The sequence below is a fragment of the Chelmon rostratus genome, chromosome 2 (assembly GCF_017976325.1).
Source record: "Chelmon rostratus isolate fCheRos1 chromosome 2, fCheRos1.pri, whole genome shotgun sequence".
Lineage (NCBI taxonomy): Eukaryota > Metazoa > Chordata > Actinopteri > Chaetodontiformes > Chaetodontidae > Chelmon > Chelmon rostratus.
In genome coordinates, this window is record NC_055659.1 from 2,879,394 (window position 1) to 2,901,056 (window position 21,663).

The following is a 21,663-nucleotide window of genomic DNA, read 5'->3' on the forward strand; positions in this document are numbered from 1 at the left end:
TTGTTTCTTTAACTCAGACTTTGCCAGCTGAGTGGGTAGTCTTTGATGAGAATGTTTCTGATGCTGTTATCAGATAAACGTGTAGTCTTGGCTGTTGGCTTTAAGTTTCTTTATTGCTTTCCTGCTGCTGCTTTCACAAATAAAGTGAACATGAACAAAATTGAGTGCCTTTCTTTTCTGTTGCTCTAAAAACAACTTTCTTACATGAACTGATAAACTGATCCAACAGTTTATTTCACTGGAAGTGGTCAGAGGAATATCAATAGTAATTTAGCCCTGCTGTGGGGTGCTGACACTTATGGCGGAGCACTGCCCTCTAGTGGTTAATTAATGCATGTGCACCTCAACACACAGGAACAGAGAGGAAATTTTACACTTTCATGTACTTGAAAACCTTGACAACAATCAAATTTCATGTCCCCATAACAGCTACAGTAAAAAAAAAGCTAATATTCAAGTTAAAGTTAAAATAAAACCAGTTTTTCAGTCCATCTGAGAGGTTGTGAGGGTTGGTGTTTCTGAAGAAACAAGTCTTAACAGTATATTTACATCAGGAGTCTCACATGCGGATCAGATTTTAGTCAAATCAACTATCACACCCAAAATATCTGGTGCTTTCTCGCACTGCTGTAGTACTAGTGAAAAGTTTAAAAATTGGAAATAAGTTTCTCTTTATTGAAAGCACCCAGAAAACAGCTAGCATTTAGCTTAGTAAAGTATTAGCATGCTAACATTTGCCAATCAGCGCAGACTACATTTGAGGAGAAGGCTATCATTATTTTTTCTGGTATTTGGTCATAAACCGTTGGACAACTGGAATTTTGACCTGATGATGGCGCTAGAGGAAAAGGTCAGGGGATCACCAAAGAGACTACAGTTCATCCTCAGAGGGACATGAATGTCTGTTTCAGTGTGGACCAAAATGGTGGACTGACCTGACCTTGATCCTTATTTACTGCTTTATTATTTCCATCTCAATTAAAAAAGTTTAATATTATCAAGAAAAAGGTGAGTAAAAGTAAGTTTCCTTTTTGCCTAATTTAGCCATAAAATATAAACAGTGACAAAATGAAGGCTTTAGTGGAAAACATCCATATTAGTAACTGGTGAGACAACGGTTGCTTAGTAACGGTTGGTGGGGAAGAGGCGCACGAGAGCACGGGAATGGGGTTGGGCGAACAGCGCTCAGAAAGACGCTCCCCTCGCTTCTGATTGGTCGCCGGCCTGCAGTTTTCGCGCCAACGCGCTGCATTGTGGGGATGGCTAGCGGAAGTCCGCCGGTCGTGGGGAAGGTGGCGTTGTGCCTGTGCGGATACGGGGGTGTCGTGTTTTGGTTTTTAGGCTTTAACTCCGTGTGATTTTAAACTTGGCTGAAACTGTAGCTGGATTTTTGTACGAATGCGGGGCGAAGAGTCGTCGGATTCTGAGTCGGGAAGGATGGAGGAGAGTTCAATCCGGAGGAGTTTGGAGACGTTGTGTCAGGAGCTGAACATGGACGAGCAGACTGCTGCTGAAGCCATGGAGAACTTCACTGCCATATGGAATACATACACACTGGAGGTAATGTCGTCCTCTGACGGGCGTCCTCAGTGCCTGTTTTATGACTCAGCCCGAAGTTAAACGCTCGGCCACAGATTCATCGAAATATCCTTAACTTTGATCGTTCTGTAACGTTAAACTCCCTGTAGGACCAAACTTCAGTGCGGTGTGGGACACAAACACTGGGTTAAAGGGCTTCATTTGCAGACTGTTTTCATTATCTGATCATTCTCTTATTTTTTTGATTAATCTACTTAACCACGTTAAATCAGTATAACTTTGTAAAGTACTAGGATATGAGTAACATTGACAGCTTCCCTGAGTCCGCTTTATTATCTGTTTACTTTGTAACCAAGTATTAACATTTAAATGACAGAGAGGAGCCAACGTGTTTTAAATAAACCGTAATAAACACCATTTAACCTGCACCTTTCAAACAGGGCTGCAACTTACCGTCACTATTCATTAATCTGTTGGATCGTTCAGTCTGTAAATTGTCAGAAAACAAAGAAAAACATCTATAACCTCAGTCCAAATCGACCTCTTCAAATGTCCAGCCTGTCAATTAATCGTCGAATTGTTTCACCTCCACTTTCAAAATAAAGCTACAATGTGCTTTTTACACAGGGAAAACTAAAAATAAAATCGTTTCACCTGAAGAACATAAGCCTTTTAAAGGTACAAAAGCTCATGTAGAATCAAACACGCTACATATGTGTACACTGTGTGTTATCCTTGTATTTGAAGTGCTGCGTTTCCTGATAATTACTGTGCTCAGTTATGTTTGTTGTAAAGCCTTTTGGCACAAACGTGGTTTGTTTTTAAAGCACCCTGAAAATAAATTTGACTGTGACAATAAAATAAGACCTTCAATTGTGAATAGACATGATTGAAATAGAAAAAAATAAATCATATGGCTAATTTTTGATCAGAGATTGCTTTAAAAAGATTTAGAAAATCTAATTGTGTCTGTGAATGTCATATTTGAGAAGCTGTAAGCAGCACATTGATGAGATGATGGCTATTGATCCCATTATTGATCCCATGCTGGTAAACTGAGGTGTCACAGCAGAAAAAGGATCTACAAGAACACATGCAAGTATTAGTGAGTTCAATTACATGTATGAACACTGAGGTCATACATAGGGCTGGTGTTGTACTGGACTGCATTACAGTGTGTTTTTAATATTCTGCCTCCCTCCTGTGCATAAAAGGGAAGAACAAAACATTTCAAACATCACTCAATATAATGTTAATGAACAACACCACCTTTAGCTTTGACCTCAATGATAAACACAGAGTTGAGTTTAACGTATTTCAAACAAAATGGAATATTAGGAGCTTCATAAAGAAAGGTGTTATGGAAGGGCTGAGTGTGTATATGTGATATTACCTTTGACATTAATCCCACACCTCACTGGCAGACAGATCAGATGCAGATTTTTTTTTCTTGGTTAAGTGACATGTTATGACATGTCAGCTGTCTGTCTGCATTTCCTCACTGAGACAGGTATTTGCCCAACCCTGGGCCGGAGATTACGTCATCATCATCAGCATCATCACAGTCAAATGCAGGGATCAAAGTGACTCTTTAGCTCCATCATTACGACTTTGCTCCAATATGGCAATGAGAGAGAGAGAAATAGCAACGGCCACATGTTGGTTGAATGCCATTTAAAGTCCCACACCACTTAATTTATGCACTGTGCTGCCAGTTCATTTATCCACCAGGTGACATTTACCAACTTGAACTGACAAAGTGGTTCATTAGTCACTGTGGTGGCAGAATAAAAAGTGAGCTTCATTAAGAACTGATATCGAAATCTGATAGTTTGACCCTCGCCAGGACCAGTAACATTAGGGGTTTGTTATGTCGGATAACATTCCAGTCAGATATGCTTATTGTATGTTAATAATATATTGTAAATAAGTGGTTTTGAAAGAAGATAATAATACTTATACTCACTTGCTTTTTGATCTTGTATCAAGTTTAGAACTGCAACTGCTGGTTATTATAGATTCATCTTCACGTTATTTCTCTGATAGCTGATTAGTTATTTTATCTACAAAGGGTCAGAAAATAGCAAAAAGTCCCATCAAAATTAACCAGAGCCCAAAGCGATATGTTGATTGTTGATTATCCAATCAATCAATTTACTGTTATATAAAACAGATAAAAGCAAAAACAATACTCACATTCATGAAGCAGCAAATATTTTTGTATTTCTCAAAATGATTAATCTTTTCGTGAAAAAGATTCTGTTGATTATCTAATCTATTAATTGACTGATTGTTCAGCTAAAATCAAGACTCATTTCAAGACTCATGTGAGATGCTGTGCAGTCTGAAAGATCTTATTATGATGCTTTTAAGACTTTCATAGTCATCAGTCAATGCTGCAGGATTATTACTCGCTGGGTCCTTGTAATTTACGGCCTTCACCAGCCTGGTTAAAAATAATGAAGTGTATTTTCTGAAGTTAAATAAAAACTAGAAACTGCCGTGGCCTTCAGTAGACTAAAAGCCAAACAGTTCAACTTGTTGAAGGGTGTTCTCTCCCCCTTTCCCTGAATTTGTACAGCGTTTTTTAACTCCATGTACCATATTCATAATGTTTGGCTATTCGTCTGCAGCTTTTCGTGCTCCTGTTGATGTGCATAAGTTTGTGTTTGTGAGTTTAAAGTGGGTCAGCGACGGGCGAGCTCTCCGTTTCTGCATAATTGAGATAAGACATGAGGTGTGTGTAAATGTACTGCTGTGTTTGCACAGGGCGAGGTGGTCCACTGGTTGGCCTGTTCGCTGTATGCAGCCTGCAGGAAGGGATCCACTCCCACAGTGGGGAAAGGTTTGATGGAAGGAAACTGTGTCTCCCTCACCAGGATCCTTCGCACCTCCAAACTCAGGTCAGTGTGCAGAAATGAATTCTGAAGTTCAGCTGAATGTATAATAAGGCATCCACAGTCTCAGTTCAACTAAACTTCCCAGTGTTTTTCCTCCTGAGCTGCAGAGGAGGGGCAATAACACAACAAGGCAACAACTACTCTGGATTTTTATCCCCCGTCACTTTGAAATTGCTTTAGGAGGGGTTTTCTTTGCAACCAGTAATAGAGAGGAAGAATGATTACAGCGACCACTAACTCCCTCAATGTACATATGAGCATGTGAGTGTTGCATTCATATAGATTAGACCTGTCCTTCAAATTAGTGAGACTAGGTGATGTAAAGTGAAAGCTGAGGATTCAAGTTGACTATCTGTAATAGAACAAAAGCTCTGAAGTCCTTCAAAGAACTGGATCATAAACTGCAAACTCAAGCTGTGAAATATGGAAATGGTTGTAATTGCAGCTTCACTTCACTGGACTGATGAACTGATCACTGTGACCTTACAAAATGTTTTTAGCCACAACTCCAGAATTCATTCACTAATTATGACAAAATTTCACACAAATGTCTTAATAGGATAAAATGACGTGATGACATTTTTATATCCATCAGGAGGTCAGCTTCACTGTGACATCATGATGTTGTGCAGAAACTCTTTTCTGTCCGTTATTCAGCAGCAGAACTCAGGAACAGAAGACAGATCGTGACCATGTTTCACATTTGGTCAGATGCTGAATCGGTGACTCTAATCTTCGCCGTCCACCTTGAAACTCTGCTGATTCTAAAGATCTTCTGTTTCTGGGTTGAACATGTGTGTGAAACGTCCACATGTACAGCTTCTTTGCAGCAGCGTCCATATTTGAAGCATTGTAGTCCAGCACAAGCTGAGTGGTTGTGCTGATATTGATCTTCAGGTGATTGTCGCTGCACCATGTGATGAAGCTCTCTGTCAGTCCTCTGGACTCCTCTGGACAAACAGTCTCTAAGTGAAGACAGCATGTTTCTCTCTGGATGTTATTCACCGGAATCAGACATGTCGATACAGCGAGAACTTCCATTTCACCAACTAATACACTGAGTACCTTTAATTAAACTCACTTCACTGCATTTATTACATGAGTCTGGACAGACATGGAGGTAAATTCAACTTGACTGGTTAGTGGAGGCAAACATCCAGGAGGCGGTTATTCTAGTTATTTCTGGAACCTGCAGATGCCATTTTTGCCTTTTTTAAGTGGTCATTTCTTTGCTTTTGTATGTTGCTCCTAACACTTCTCTCCCTGTTCTCCCAGTCTGATCCAGTTCTTCTCTAAGATGAGGAAGTGGGCCGACATGTCCAACCTCTCACAGGACTTCAGGCTGCGCATGGAGCGACTTGAGCGCAACTTTGAGGTTTCCACCGTGATTTTCCGCAAGTTTGAGCCCATCTTCATGGACATGTTTCAGAACCCGCAGGGAGGGGAACCGCCACGGCAACCGCGCAGCAGGAAGCACAGGCACGAGGCTCACACACACACACACACACACTGCTAGCCCTGAAGCAGGGCACACAAGTGCAAAGATTTTATTCTCTCAGTCACGTGAAGCCCAATCTAACCAAGTGTGTGTTCTCTCTTGGGCTCTGCAGGCGACTCCCCTGTCACATCAGTGATGTGTTCAAGTTCTGCTGGACTCTGTTTGTCTACACAAAAGGTAAGATTACAGAAAACTCAGCTCAGTAATGGTTGTGCTGACACAAGTCTCTGCCAGAGTTTAGTTTACACCGTAAACTTCATGGACCAATTTATATCTGTAATTAATATTAAGCTGTTGGTTTGTTCGGGTTAGAGCTGGAACCAACACTGATTTTCTCATTTAGTTGTTTTGTCTGTAAATTGTGAGAAAAATGTCAGTTTTTTCCTTTTACAGATATTTAGTTTACTCTTTTATTTTCCAAAGAAAACCTCCAAATTCTCACTTTTGAGAGTTTGGAAGCAGCACATGTTTTGCGTTTTTCCATGAAAAGTTCCTGAAACAGTCAGTTATCAAAATGGTAGCAGATTAATTAGCGGTTAATCAACTAATCCAATAATCGACTGATAGTTGTAGCTGTGGTTAGGATGCAGATTACCCCTGTGTGATGTGAGATGTGACTGTGAAGGTAACTTCCGTATGATCGGTGATGACCTGGTGAACTCTTACCACCTGCTGCTCTGCTGTCTGGACTTGGTGTTTGGCAACGCTCTGCTCTGTGCCAACAGGAAGGACCTCATCAACCCAACGTTCAGAGGTGAGGCTTTGATGTGTGGACTCAGCGCACAGCTCAATATTTGTGTATCTGCTGTAAACAGTCAGTGTAGTGTCTGAACAGACATCAGCTGTAGCTTTTAAGGTCAAACGTTTGTTAATTGAGGTGTAAATGACCTTTCAGTATGACCTCATTCTGCTCTGTATGGAAGGTGCACAGAGACAACTTTTGTTGTGATTTGGTGATATATAATTGAACTGACAAGTCAGCAGCTCCGCCTTGAAGTATCTGTATACACTAGTTCCTTTCTGTCTGTCTGTCTGCAGGTCTGCCTGCTCTGTACCGCGCTGACGGCCATGTTTCACCAGACGAGCCTCCTCCATGTGTGTTGGAGAGGTTGTGTGAGCTGCATGACGGGCTGGTGGTGGAGGCCAAAGGCATCAAACAGCACTACTTTAAACCCTACATACAGAAACTGCTGCAGAAACAGGTACACACACACACACACACATGTTCATCACATTCATTCAGATTTGTTTCCTGTATTTTGAAAGTGCATTTCTTCCTTCCTTCCTTGCTTCCTTCATTCATTCATCCTCATTTCATTCCTCCCTTCAGCCGCATACAGTTATCCTCTCACTCTTTCTTTCCTTCCTGGTCATAAAACAGTATTAATTAAAACTTTACATTCAAAATCTGACAGTATAAATACATCAACACATTTATAGCCTGAACATGTGATGCTTTTATGGCTTCCAACCCAGATTTCAGTTGTTTTTTTTTTAAGAAAATGCCCTACTTTTCAACTCCTAATCTCACTTCTTGCCATCAGATCCTGAAAGGAAACGAGGAGCATTTGACAGAACTGCTGGATCCTCAGAACTTCATTGATAACAAGTAAGCCAGTCAGAAATCAGAGGTCAAGGGTCGCCGTCACTTAGCTCTGTCTCCAAATCTGTGTTGCTGAATGGAAGTTTTGAACATGTGAGTAGTTTGCAGAGTTATTGTAGTGTTCATCTCTCCGTGTGTGTGTGTGTGTGTGTACAGTAAAGCCATAAACAGGGAGTATGAGGAGTACGTGTTGACGGTGGGAGATTTTGATGAGCGAGTGTTTCTGGGAGCCGATGCCGATGAGGAAATCGGGACCCCGAGGAAGATCATTCAGGAACCGTCCGCCAGCCAGACGACCTCTCAAAACCAGCTGCAACAGCACGTAGAGAAGGTGCGCGCACACACACACACACACACACACACACACACACACACACACACACACACACACACACAGAACAACATGTACATAAGGTATTATATACCAACATCCAAACACAGCATGGGACTGGTGATATCCCATATTTTGGGATACATTTTGCGAACAAGCTGAAACCAGTTTGTTGGTCTGTCTCTGAATGTTTTCTGACTTCTCTGCTCGGCTTTTCTATTCAGCTCCAAGACCATCACTTCCCACTAAAGCTTTCAATCTTTAAAAAATAAATAAGACTGCTGGTCACTCAAGTTTTTATCAAATGTTAATTGTGCATTTGTTGGGGACTACTTTCAGTGGCAGATAAATCCACATTTGGTGTGCTAGTGAGCATTTGTGGCAGCAGGAAGGTGTATGTTGGATTGAGTCAGAATAAACCACAGTCTGTGTTTATAAAGGAACATGAACAATGTGACACTGATGTGTCTTAAATAGTTTTTGGACAACACATTAAAATGAGTTCTGGTTCCTTTCAGGCCGGGCAGAGTTTATATGTAACAACAAGGCAATTCAAAGTGCTTTACATGAAGGCATTAGGATAATAAGAAGCATGAGTCAACATAAAGAGACAAGTGGAAATTGGATTTTAAAAAGTACAATAAAATGTAAAGAAGCTGAAACACTATAAAACAGATTCAACATGTGAATAAAGATTATAGTGCGATGCAAAATAGGAATATATGTATTCTCTGTTTTAATTTGATAAAAGGCAGCGGCAAACAGAAAACTATGAATTCTTGATTTTGATAAACTGTGAGATCTGACTAGTTACTGAGAATATTGTACATATGTACAATAAGACTTTATTCTTGGTACATACAATATATTTACAACATTATAAACAGAGAAAAATCTGCTTTTATAGACAGATGATATGAACACGCACTCAGACAGGGGGTAGAAATAATCTCTCTCTCTCTCTGTGTGTGCAGTCTGGCTCTCTCGCTCCCTCCACCCCTCTGACAGGACGGGTTTACCTGAAGGAGAAGGACCTGCTCGTCACGCCCGTCTCCTCGGCGACACAGAGTGTCAGCCGGCTGCAGAGCATGGTGGCCGGTTTGCGGACGGCCCCCAGCGACCACCTGATGCAGATCTTCAGGTCAGTTCCTGTTTTGGTCTCTGCGTCTTCCTGCATTGCTGTAGTCGTGGAGGATGAGGAGAGAGTAGAACAGCACAGGGGAAGTTACGGTGGGGTAGAACCACAGTGGAGTAGAGGACAGGGAGACTGCGGTAAAGTCGATGAGACACCTCAACGACCCGGATTCCAAAAACGTTTTCTATTAAAAAAACAACAACTTTTCTTACATATATTTTGTGCTTTTTGTTGCGTAATGTGTTTAATTGCTGAAAGTTTAAAACCATAAACTGGTCACGTGCATTACTTTAATTTAAATGTTTTAAAGGTCATGCTCCAGAGATCCCACAGAGTCCATACTGGCCCGAGTAAAGACACTGGGACAAACCTTCAAAGAGCATTACACCAACGACTCGGAGGACATGCCCGGCTCTCATATAGGTACAGCGCATGCACACACACACACACACACACACACACACACACACACACACACACACACACACACACACACACACACACACACACACACACACACCAACACACCAACACACCACTAATGTGTCAGTAATCCTTTCATGCAGAACAATCTTTGCTGTAGCACATCAACCTTTTCTTTTTTTTTTAAATGTTCTGCCCCATCCACGCTATGATTGGTTGTTTCACGAATGTTGACAATGAGCGCATGAACTGCATGACATGTTCACTGTCAACAAAAGGCACCAGCCAGCCAGCCAGCCACACCCAGACCTTATCTCGTCCTCCTTGTCTTCAGTCTGACTGCCTCTGCTGCAGAGCCTTGAACAGTTGAACTGGTGTCACTGGTCTCATTGAGCTGCTGTCTCCGCTCTGCAGTGCACCAGTTCTGAGCACCAGAGCTGGTCCTGGACTCCTCGGCTGACAGCGCGGTCAGCAGCCCGGCAGGAGAAGCGCTCTCTGGTTTTATAACAGAACAACAAACGGGACACAGACTTTTACTTTCACTGACTGTGTGGAAATCATCATCATCACAAATGATGAAGAAAGCTGCTAAAAGGGGATTCTTCTCAGGTAAAACATGAGACATGTTGGCTGATACAGGAATTCAGTGTGGCGCTGAACTGGAAAAAGCAGCATCACCGAATGATTGACTGGTAACAGTGGTAAAGGTGAGCAATTATCAACCCAACCCACAGAGCCACTGGCCCACCGGGAGTCCTCCCAGCACTCCCAGTGGCCAGTCCCACTGTACTGCTCACAGTGACGAGTGTTGTTTCAGTTGTTTGTTTGATGGTCCCTTTATTTATCCACCACCGTGGCGTGGCTGTTGAGATTTAACGTCACTTCACAAATTCATGGTCTGCATTTGGCTGGTGGCAGGTGCTAGTTTCCAACACACACACACACACACATATCTTGGTGAGGTATCCTGAATTTCTAACAGACAAGATGTGATATACATCCAGGTGAGTCGTTCAGATATAATTGGCAGTTTCGCGATTTTGAACTGACAATACTTCAACAAACCTGAGTCGTCTTATCAGGGGATTTATCTTCTCGCTGAATCCTCCAGCTGGATAGCATTTGAATGATCTGTCGTTTCTTGTTGCCTTGGTTGGGATAACCTGCAACATAATATTATTTATTGTGTGTCCGTATTTTTACATGTTTGGAGACGCAGCAGGATCTCTGTAGCATATAAATGATCCACCTTTTGTCATCTATGTCAGACTTTGCAGAGAACCGTCTGAAGCTGGCTGAGATCCTCTACTACAAGATCCTGGAGAACGTCATAGTTCAGGAGACCAAGCGGCTGCACGGCAAAGACATGAGCGTACGCAGCAGCCCTGAATTTCAAATCTTTATTTGTGTGACAGTGTGTCGTCTTTCTCGCTGAGAGTCACATGATAAGATTGATACCACTGTTGTATCTGTCTGTTCATTATGAAGCTACAGCCAGTTAGCTTAGCATAAAGAGTGGAAGCAGCCTGGCTTTGTCCCCAAAGGTTTGACAAAAAAGCTTCACTTATTAGCTTTTTCTAAGCTTCCACGTGTATCTTGTTGTTCTCATTATTTCAACCAACCATCCAAAACAAGTAAGTGGACCTTTAAGTTGAGGTTATTTTGTCCAACATATTGTTTCCAAGAACTTCCACATGTGCGTCTTTATTTGGTTTTATCTACAGCAAATGTATTTCATAGTTCATTGCCCCAAACAAAGGCAAAAGCTCCTTACCAGGGAAAATGAAAACATATGTTAATGTGTAGATTAACCATCTTTTTTGCCTTCCCTCCCTCATTTCATAACATGTGTCTAGGTGTGTTTCAGTGTTTTGTGATCATTCGTCGGCTGTCACATGAAGACATAAAGTCTTTTTGGTACTTGAAGTAAATATAAATGTGTGTTTATGTGTGTTGGTAGGTGCTGTTAGAGCAGGACATCTTTCACTGTTCCCTGATGGCGTGTTGTCTGGAGGTGGTGTTGTTCTCCTACAGCTCCCAAAGAACCTTTCCCTGGATCATCAACATCTTCAAACTGGCCCCATTCTACTTTTTTAAGGTCACAGACACTCAAAAACACACACTTTTACACCTTTAAGCAGCCAGTGAGGAGTCTGGAGGATACGGGATGTTTCGGTTCTTTCAAGCTGAAACATTCTCAAGTCCAGTCGGCAACTTTTCACTGAAAGCAGAGCTGTGTCTGTTTGTCCCGCAGGTGATCGAGGTGTTTATCCGCTCAGAGGAAGGCCTGTCCAGAGACATGGTGAAGCATCTGAACCTGATCGAGGAGCAGGTTCTGGACAGTAAAGCGTGGAGCGCTGACTCTGCCCTGTGGAGCGCCCTGCAGGCTGCTGGGAACAAAGTGCCCACAGTGGAGGAGGTCAGCAGGAAACACACAAACATACAGACATTTCAGCAGCAATCGCACAAACATTGGAGAAATTTCCCTTCTTTCTCGTTTTGCTGCTTCTTGTCTTTGTCTTTAATTTACTTTCTCGTTGTCCTCCTTTCTGTCAGGTGAATTTTTCCTCCAGTCTTGATACGGGTTCTGGTGCTGCTCCTGGTTCTGTTTCTGGGTCGAGCAGCGGAGCACAGTCCCACCTGCCTCTGGTCGCGCTTTCCCCCATCATCCACCCCCGCATCAGGGAGTTCAGATCAGGTCTGGGCAGTGCACGCAAAGGTGGGTGTACAGGTGCATCTGTGTGTTTAGGTGTATGGTTTGTTTCTGAAGGTAAAATATGAGCTATGATCAAGTTTATCATCAGTTTCTTCTCCTCTTCCAGATGTGCCTCCCTCTCCGTTGTCGGTCCATGACCGGTACAGCTCCCCGGCAGCTGGCAGCGCTAAACGGCGTCTCTTTGGCGACGACCCTCCAACGTCAGGGGCGGCCCCCAGCGTGAGCCTGATGTCGTCACCGGCCAAAAGGCTGACGTTCGGCTCAAGCAGCACCCTGAAGATCGGAGCTCACGGCACCCAGGCCACCGTCCTGAGTATCCCGCTGCAAGGTAGACGACACACACATTTACACACGCTTACAGCAGTGAACACGGAGAATACAAAGGAGATGCTGATGCTTAAAGTAGACACAACTGCTACGAAAGCCCCATTCAGAAATGCACCCATGATGCAGTTTAACATCTCACAGTAACATTTCCGCATCACTTTCAACTGTAAAGGCTGCAGCAGAATAAGAGGAGACATGCAGAGAGAGAAACGTGCATCTTTAATCTCCTGCCAAGATCACTGCAATAAAGTGAATATCATCTTCATCTCTTGTGCACGAAGAGAATAAAATCTGTGTCAGAAACACTTTGAAAGAGCCATTTTTTCCCCTTGTAGTGCCAACAGAGCAGAAGATCTCTTGTACAGCCACAGCAATAATTTGACCAGCACCCTCTTATGTTTTCCATTTTCCTTCAGGCCAACTGTGTGAAAAAACAGATGAATATCCAGCAAAGCTCTGTACATACAGCATGAGGGCAATAAGGACCTCTGCACTGTCAGATATTATAAAACAAGCTGTAAAATTCAGTCTCTAATAACACAGAATGAGGATATATTGGCAGATCTATCAGTGAATTAGTCTGAGCTCTTTCAGTTAAAGTCCTTCATGTCTGAATTCACGAAGTGAGGAATACTGAATGACAAAATGCCATCACTTTAACAAATAGATGAAGCTGGTAATGTTGAAAAGGGTTTAAAATAAAATTAACTTTATCATTTGTCACATATCATTGTATATTATAATCATATCATTTGTTAAAAAGGTGAACAAAGAAGAATTTTGTTGTCTAAGCGAACTGAGGCAAATTTCTAACATGTTTCTGATATACTTAAGAATGCCACCTAAAAAGGAGACAAACTCCAGTGTGATGACCCTCAGTTTGTCACATTATCAGGTCATTTTTACAGTAATTAAAACGTGAATCATGATATAGGTCATCTTTGCATTTTTGCTTGTAGCCAACAGCAGCAGCTACAGCAGTGCTGTGCAGAGAAATGTGAGCTTAAGTTTGTCCAGCAGCCTCTAACTGGCCAAAGACTTTTCTGCTCTCTGCATTTATTGGAGGTAATTTTAACCACACGGTGACTCCAGACTGCACAGTGATGTGAAATATCAGTACTTTAAATCATACTCAGAGGCCAATCAGATCACAGTCTTAAACAAACATGCTTTGAAAACATGCACAGAGTCCCACTGGGAGTCGAACCCCCAACCTTGGCAGTGTACTGCCTGGCTCAAATGCTGCACGTAAACAAGAACCTCCAACCTGACAGGCTGATGGCAAATGCATATAAAAGACACGGCAGGTTTTCCTTGTTGCTAATTGTGCGTGTGTTTGTCTGCAGGTATTAGTAACGACCGCACGATTACACTGATCCCGGTTCAGCCCCCTGACTCCTCGGGTACCATCACCGCTCAGTTGCTGCTGACCGCCTCCCCGAGCCGCGCCGTCACCGCGCCCTCGACCTCCGACCCCCAGGCAGGAAGTGGCCGGCCGCGACGCACCGGATCTCTCGCTCTGTTTTTCAGGAAGGTAGGAGCTGAGAACGAGACGTGCAGTGTTCACATCCAGAGAGACCTCATTCTCATCATCAGTCATTTTAAATGTGATGTCAGTGACTTAGCTTAGCATCAGTCAGAGAGGACAGGGCCTGTTCTCGCTGTACAGATTGTAAATCCCTTTCAGGGAAAGTTGTGATTCTGGCCTGTATGAATAAAACTGACTTGACTTGACATTTATCATCATTTGTTCCAGGATATTTTCATCCTGAAATTCAAGTGTTTATGATTTACTTAAGTTTTCGTGTCTGTCCTCATCATCTGATCGCTCACAGTGATCAGTTCTTTGTAAATCTATCCAGGAAATACGCTTGTTTTATTATGGATCAACCATAAAATGAACAAAAAGTAAACAAAATAAATAATTTAATGTTTTAAAGGGTCAGCTTGTTTTGGACTTGTACAGATTATGAATCAGCCAAGCAGTGTGCATCCAGCTGTTCAGTCCAGCACTGTCATACAGTATATTTGGTGTCAGAAAGTTTGAATATAATGCAACGTTTTTTTAGTTTTTCAACATCTCAAAACTGCACCGTTGCATCTTTGATAAAAGATTTCTGTAAAAGAGACATTTTGACAACAAACCATGTGAGCGTCATCAAAGATACAGTCATATATTTTTTGGTTATTTTGTCGGATGTCTTGGACATATTGGCATATTTGGACGTTTGTTTTGTTTATGTTGAGTTTGACACGTTGAAATCAAATCAATGGCAGGATATTTCCACATGAGGACTGGTTAGCTTTCATTAGCTAGAATATAAACACACGAGGTAGGTAGGTCGATGTTTCACCCTTCTCTCCCCCTGTGTGTGTTTCCAGGTGTATCACCTGGCCAGTGTTCGTCTGCGGGATTTGTGTGTGAAGCTGGACATCTCGTTGGAGCTGCGGGGGAAGATCTGGACGTGTTTTGAGCACATTCTGGTCCACTGCACTGATCTGATGCGGGGCAGACACCTCGACCAGCTGCTGTTGTGTAGCGTTTACATTATATCCAAAGTGAGAAAACAAACTTGTTCACCAAATGCTCAACATATAATTAAGAAAATTGCCTAATTGGGTTTAAGGATGCAGTGATGCCTCACAGGGAAATGTTTCTGGCAGCTGCCCTGAAAACTTGACTGTCTGCCAGAGAAACTCTAAAATCTTTGGCACCAGCATCTTTTAAAGCCGTCTCATGTATTTGTATGCACATAACAAATGTGTTTTTTCCCCCTGCAAGACAATGTTCACTGTAATGTTATTCAGCAGAAACATGGCAGAATACAATTATACAGAAATGCATCTACACAATACATATACGATTGGTTATCTGTTGGCAGTGTAGACAAAAACTCTTCAGCATTCACTGTGTTTGCATGTATTTCAGTAACCAGTTTACTCAGAGAAACCAAGTTAAACTGGTTATTTAACAGTCAAATGTTCTGTGGTGGAAACGGACTCCTTCAGACTTTCGGAGGCAACACTGTCCATTTCAGATTGTGAGTCTTTTGTCCTGCACATGTGCACTTATAGACAGCCCACCAGACGCCTGGTTACCTGTTATTCATAACAGAGAAATCTGCATCTGAAATGAGGTCTCTCGAATCCCCCACCCTGATTACAGAAACCAGGTGTCTCATTTGCATGAAAGTGAAGCAATCAGCTTGCAGGAGAAAAGCTTGCAAACAAACTGGCTGTAATTCCTGTGATTCCTTCCTTCCTTATAGATCACCAAAGAGAGTCACACCTTCCACGACATCATGAAGTGTTACCGCAGCCAACCACAGGCCAGCAGCCATGTAAGACACACACACACGCACACACACACTTTACCGATATACCACTGTATACCATTATGATACGACAACAATCTTCAAACTGAAACACCCAAATTAACAATGACAGTAAAAACTGAATTTATTTGGTGCTTTTTATGTCATCATTCAAAATTTCAGATTGTGGTAAAATTGACTTCTTCCACTTTTACTTGTGCAATACTTTTTTTTAAGTGCAAAAGTATTAGCTAAGAAATAAAGTAACATGAAAATGCAGAATGGCTCGTTTCAGAATTGTGTGTATTATTATGTGACTGGATGATTACTGAAAAAAAAATATATATATATAAATATATATATAAAGAGAGAGAGGATGGTCCTTGTCTGTCAGTCAATCAAAACGCGGGAAGTCAGGATGGATAACTTTCATTGTTTAGTGTAAATTCAGTTAAAAAACAGCAAAGTAAAGCACTCTCAGACCAGACATAAGTATTATCTGTACAGGAAAACTCTAATAATTGCTCACTTTAAAGAGCTGGTACTAATACCTGGGAAGTAAATGCTTTACATATAGAACAAATGGACCTTCAGTTGAGCAGAGTACAGAGAAACAGAGAAACTGGTTTGTTCATCACCTCCACTACTCACTGTGGCACAGATTTCATCTTATCAACAACATTAACAGGATCAGACAACATGCAGTTATGGTGAGTCACTCCACTGTGTGTTAAACTCAGTTAATTAACTCTGTGGGTCTGCTAACTGTCTGTTTTGCTGAGTAAAGATGAGAGCACACATAGTGGAGTGTCACAGGTCGAGTGTGGGAAGGGTCGGAGCTTTGAGGCTGCAGACACTTTCCTTTCTCCTCACTGTCTCGTTAATTAGCCCGGAGCGCTCTGTGATTAGCAGCCTCTGCATCAAGCCACACCTGATGTGAGCCTCTCTAACAGTAATTACTGACGCATTAATGTGTTCATCACTTTAATGGTGCAGCTGCTAAAGGTGGAAGTCATTTTAATTACTTTATATACTGCTAGGCATCTTGATCTATGATAATATAGCATATTTTATTTGTTGGTAGTATTGTGTATTATTTAGCTGAATCTGCAAAGTGACTAAATGAAAAAAGAATGTAGTCGAGTAAAAACTACAGTCTGTCTTTGTGAGAACCAGTTAGAGCTCTTGGCCTTGGGAGCGAGGACATTTTTGGAAAGTGAGGATGTTTTAGCTGCTCCTCGCACACCTTCAAAGGGCCTTGAAGGGTTCAGACTTGGTTTTAATGAGAGTATTAGTTAGAATTAGGTTTAGGTTAGGGTTAGTTCTGCATACTAAACTATGGCACTATGGCTTTTAATTGTGATGGTTAAGGTTGGGGTAAAAGCAGAGGAATGCATTATGTCAATGAAGTGTGTGTGTGTCTGTGTGTGTCTGTGTGTGTGTGTGTGTGTAGGTTTATCGCAGCGTCTTGCTGCGTCACACTCCCAGAGAGCAGGTGGCCGATGAAAACATGGAGGTGGATCCTGCTTCAGGAGGCGAATGTAAGATCACAGCCACGAACGCTTCACACACACACACACACACACACACACACACTGTATGTTCACATGGTGATGTGTTAACTTCAGGCAGCAGCATCTTTAACTCTTTCATTTAACCTTTTCCCTTTCCATAATGACAGTCAGATTCCTGCACACATTATACATTTGGTGATTGAAGCGATTCTGATTCTGGTCCTCAGACCTTCATCAGTCAAAAATCTTAATAATGTTTTATTATAATTTCTCAGATCTGGAGTTAAAACTTTTTAATGTGTTTAACTGAACGGTAAAAAACATTTCCACTGAAATTTTTTTTCTTGAAGGGGTCCTGACCCACACAAACACTGAACAGAAGGACTATTTTAAATTTAAAATGCTGAAATTTAGATTAAATCCACTGAACACACCAGGGATGCAACTCACAATCATTGTTATTATCAGTAATATTAATATTTGGTCAATAAAACTTCAGACAAAAAAAATGATGTCAGCAGGTGTTTTTGTTTTCTGTGTCCAGAGTCTGAAAATATTCAATTTACTATAATGTAAGAGCAAGAAAAGCAGCAAATTCTCACATTTGAGGATCTGCAACCACCAAGTTTGGCATTTTTTTCCTCAAAAGTCAGTTAATGGATTCTCTAAGTAGTTGCAGAAGAAATTTCATTCGACAGATTCTTCAGGAAATCATTGCAGCTCGAATTAAACGCCAAAAAACTCAACATGATTCTGTTTGATGTTTGCTCTTCTCACTTGATTCATCACTTAAAACAACTCATCCTTGTGTTTCATCAGCTGCAGAGAAAACCAATCAGGCCTCGGGAGATGCAAATTCCAGCCAATCAGGGGAGGAGGAGCGTGGTGACCTCATCCAGTTCTACAACAGTGTATTTGTCCTGAAGATTAAAAGCTTTGCTCTACGATACGCCAACCACGATAACCGGGTACGAGTGTCCCACAGTGCGACGAGTTGTGGTGTCACAGTAAACCAGGGTACACTGAATCTGACTGTCTGTCTGTCTGTGACCCTCCAGGTGGACGCTCCTCCCCTCTCTCCGTTCCCGTCGGTTCGGGCTCAGCCTCTCTCTCCTCGCCGTGTTTCCCAGAGACACTCGCTGTACGTCTCCCCGCACAAGAACTCTGCAGGCTGCCTCACACCGAACTCCTACACCTACAGGATCAACAGCAGCCCATCCAAGGCAAGAACACACACACACACACACACACACACACACACACACACACACACACACACACACACAGAGCCACATGTCCATGTTTACCTCGTGTCTTGTCAGTGTAATTTATTGTATTTACAGTGTATTTTTATCAGCACAACAACAGTCACACTGTTTCTTTCCTCTAACAGAAATAGACTTTTAATGTGAAGAATCTGCAGGTGCATGTTTACTTCACCTGACGCCACTTGTCTTTGTTTGCTGTTCAGGCTCTTTTATGAGATTTTTCTTTGTGCAAGTTAAAATATTAAAAGCAGAAAACCCCTTTAAACAGATTTTCAGTTTCTAAGTGGTCATTTCTCTGAAAGCAACATGAGGCGCCAGCAGCATTTCCCTGAACATCTGTTCAGTGATGCTCCAAGATAACGAGGGAAGGTGATTACAGTGACGCACCTCAGCTGACTTATTAATACTGGGGAATATACTTGTTAGTAATGAGGAAATCTTAAACATGCCGTCTTTCTGAAACTCCCCTGAAAGTGTTGCAGAAGCGAACATCCCTCTGGGCCTCGTTGATTTTACTGAGTGTTTTCAGGTGGTTCCTGGTTTTATGTGCAGCTGTTAGCACAGATTTCATCATTAAAGCTTCTCACTTTGTCAGATCTGCTTTTATACTGCAGGAGGTGACACTTCTGTGTGCAGTCGAGAGAACAAGGGGCTGCATTTTCAACCCAGCGCTCTTGAACGCATCCTAAAGCACCGTCATTCATGTGCTTTCCACTGTTGTTATTGGAAATATTATCATCACATTTGCATGCACACTAGAGCTGAATAGATCAATGCATCAACAGAAAAACAGATTTTCTCACTCGTTAATCATTTCAGTTGTTGTTGAAGCAAACTAGTGAAAAAATGCTCCAGTTTCAGCTTCAACAGGAGGATTTGCTGCTTCTTTTTGTCAAACATCAGTAAGCTGAACACATTTGGGTTTGTGATTTGGACGTTTAAAGACGTCACTTTGGACTCAAAGTAATCGTTACACAGAGGAACACGCTGTAGCATCTGCACTTGTAGCACTAAAACTTCACTCTTTCTGCTTCTTCCTCTTCCGTCTCGACTCTGCTGCCGCCTCCATCAGGAGCTATCGGACATCAACCGGATGATCCGGCAGGGCTGCGTGAGCAGGAAGAGGGCCTTCACCATGGAGGGGGACGTGATGATGTCATCAGCGTGCGACTCTCCCAGCAAGAGGGCGTGTCCAGAGAACGGCAGCAGTCCAGATGTGCTGCTGAAGCGCCTGCAGGACGTCGTGTCGGAGCGGCAGAGTCACTGATGGACCGGCAGATTCATTACAGAACTGTTCCAGTTATTGGAGAGAAATGATGAAACTACACAGGAAGAGTCTTTTTAATTTTGACCTATATATACTATGACCTGAGGGTCATAGAACCAGTGCAGCAAAGAATGGCACAGTTCATGCCATTTGGTTTTATGCAAAGCATCTTGTAATTCCTCTTCACAAACACAAACGTCTGGATTTGATACCAGTAATAACATCTAAAATATGAGAGTTGAGCCACATCAGGAATCAGATCAATCACTTCTCTTCGCTCTGTCGTTCTGCGAAGTCGCTCAGGTATCTGCAGTCACTGTTGCTCTGGCCGTAACGTCTCTTTAAACCCACACAGTGTGAGCCCGAAACGCACCTGAGCACACCTATAGTGCTGTTACACTGTTGTGCCACAGCTGCTAGATGGCAGCACAGGCAGGTTTTTCAGGATGTGGAGTCACTTTTTAAAGGGAAACGTGAAGGAGAGTTTAACAATTTATTTATCTTTTAGAAACACAGTACCTAAACATTCAGATCACCATATTGTCCTGATTGTAAGATGACACCCTCTTTTCCAACACCTGTTGTTAGGAAAATACTTTTTGAAGATAGGAAAGTTTTCTCGAGGCACTGATAGCCATTAGCAGAGAGACCTCCTCCTGGACACCTTTTCTCTTGTACGAGTGAAACGTGAAAGACTTCACCACAGCAGAACGTGAACCTCTCAGCCCTGAAGTTTGTCTCACACTCACTCTCTGCTGTCAGACTCACGTTTTTTTTCTCTGGCTGTTAGATTTTTCCACTTTTGGACGTTTGACACATTATTCATTCTCATCTTTCTGCAGCACAGACGTCAGGAGACATCTTCGTGTTTTGTTTTGTGTCAGATTGTTTCTTCTGTGGCAGTGAAACACTTTGCAGACGCTTCCAGAAAAGTTCGTTGGCTGAACTGAACAAACTGAACACTTTTAGACGTAAGTGACAGACACACCGGAAACAGACTTCAGGAAACTCGCTAGCCTAGCAACATGAAGGCTACAAACAGCCCATAATTCAACCCTCTGTAGGAGCTGTTGTGACAGCTGTACTCCATATATGTAAATTACATAAATGTCTAGTCCTCTCATGTAATACGACTCCACTTTTCAGATATCAGGGATTAAATAACCGGAACATTTTAGCTAAAACAAAATATATTTGGAAAAAAAATTCAAGCGTTGAACTCGAAACTCGTGTAAATAGTTTTTTTCTTTTTTTTTTTAAAAGCAGGATCTGACAAATCAAGCTCTACGTCCTTGTACGTCGTCTAGTATTAAACACGTCTTCCACCACAAGCTATTTAGTTCTACTGTTTCCTTTCATCTTTCCTTTTTTATGGTTATGAACCATTTCATGTTGTATAATGTTGTAATAATAGACTGAATGCTAACAGCATGGACGGCGTGGGTGTGTAGTATCTACACTTCATTTTTTATGGAATTTAACGATCTGTGACTTTTAACAGTTTTATTTCTGCGGTTTTGTTCGTACCTGGTTTGCATTGTCAGAGCAGACGGAGAAAAATGAACCACTTGTAGGAAAATGCAATTAAAAGTGTGGATTTTTCTCCCAGACAACATAAAAATACTATGATGGATGGAAATCTGTAAGCAGGGAGCAGGTGTGTTTCTGCCTCTGTGTGTTTGTGCTGTCCACTACGAGGACATTTGTATTTTCTACAGACAGTCAAAGGTTTTGTACAATAAAACTGACTCTGAGCACTCTGTGTTCATTCATTCGACTTCTCGATGTTTCATTTTTCTTCCTCAAGCTGGCACATTTCCTGTAAACT

General features: G+C 42.0%; 1 protein-coding gene across 1 annotated transcript; it reads left to right on the forward strand.

Moving 5' to 3' along the window:
* Positions 1-1,291: 1,291 nt before the first annotated feature.
* On the forward strand, positions 1,292-21,612 carry rbl1 (retinoblastoma-like 1 (p107)). Its single transcript, XM_041949164.1, has 22 exons — positions 1,292-1,560; positions 4,309-4,442; positions 5,715-5,918; positions 6,050-6,114; positions 6,563-6,691; positions 6,976-7,139; positions 7,482-7,546; positions 7,697-7,871; positions 8,846-9,012; positions 9,317-9,429; positions 10,698-10,801; positions 11,390-11,527; positions 11,684-11,848; positions 11,986-12,148; positions 12,252-12,473; positions 13,819-14,006; positions 14,855-15,031; positions 15,742-15,813; positions 17,240-17,327; positions 18,120-18,268; positions 18,359-18,523; positions 19,641-21,612. The coding sequence occupies exons 1-22, from the start codon at positions 1,399-1,401 to the stop codon at positions 19,833-19,835; spliced, it is 3,204 nt and encodes a 1,067-aa protein (XP_041805098.1). The 5' UTR covers positions 1,292-1,398; the 3' UTR covers positions 19,836-21,612.
* Positions 21,613-21,663: the final 51 nt, after the last annotated feature.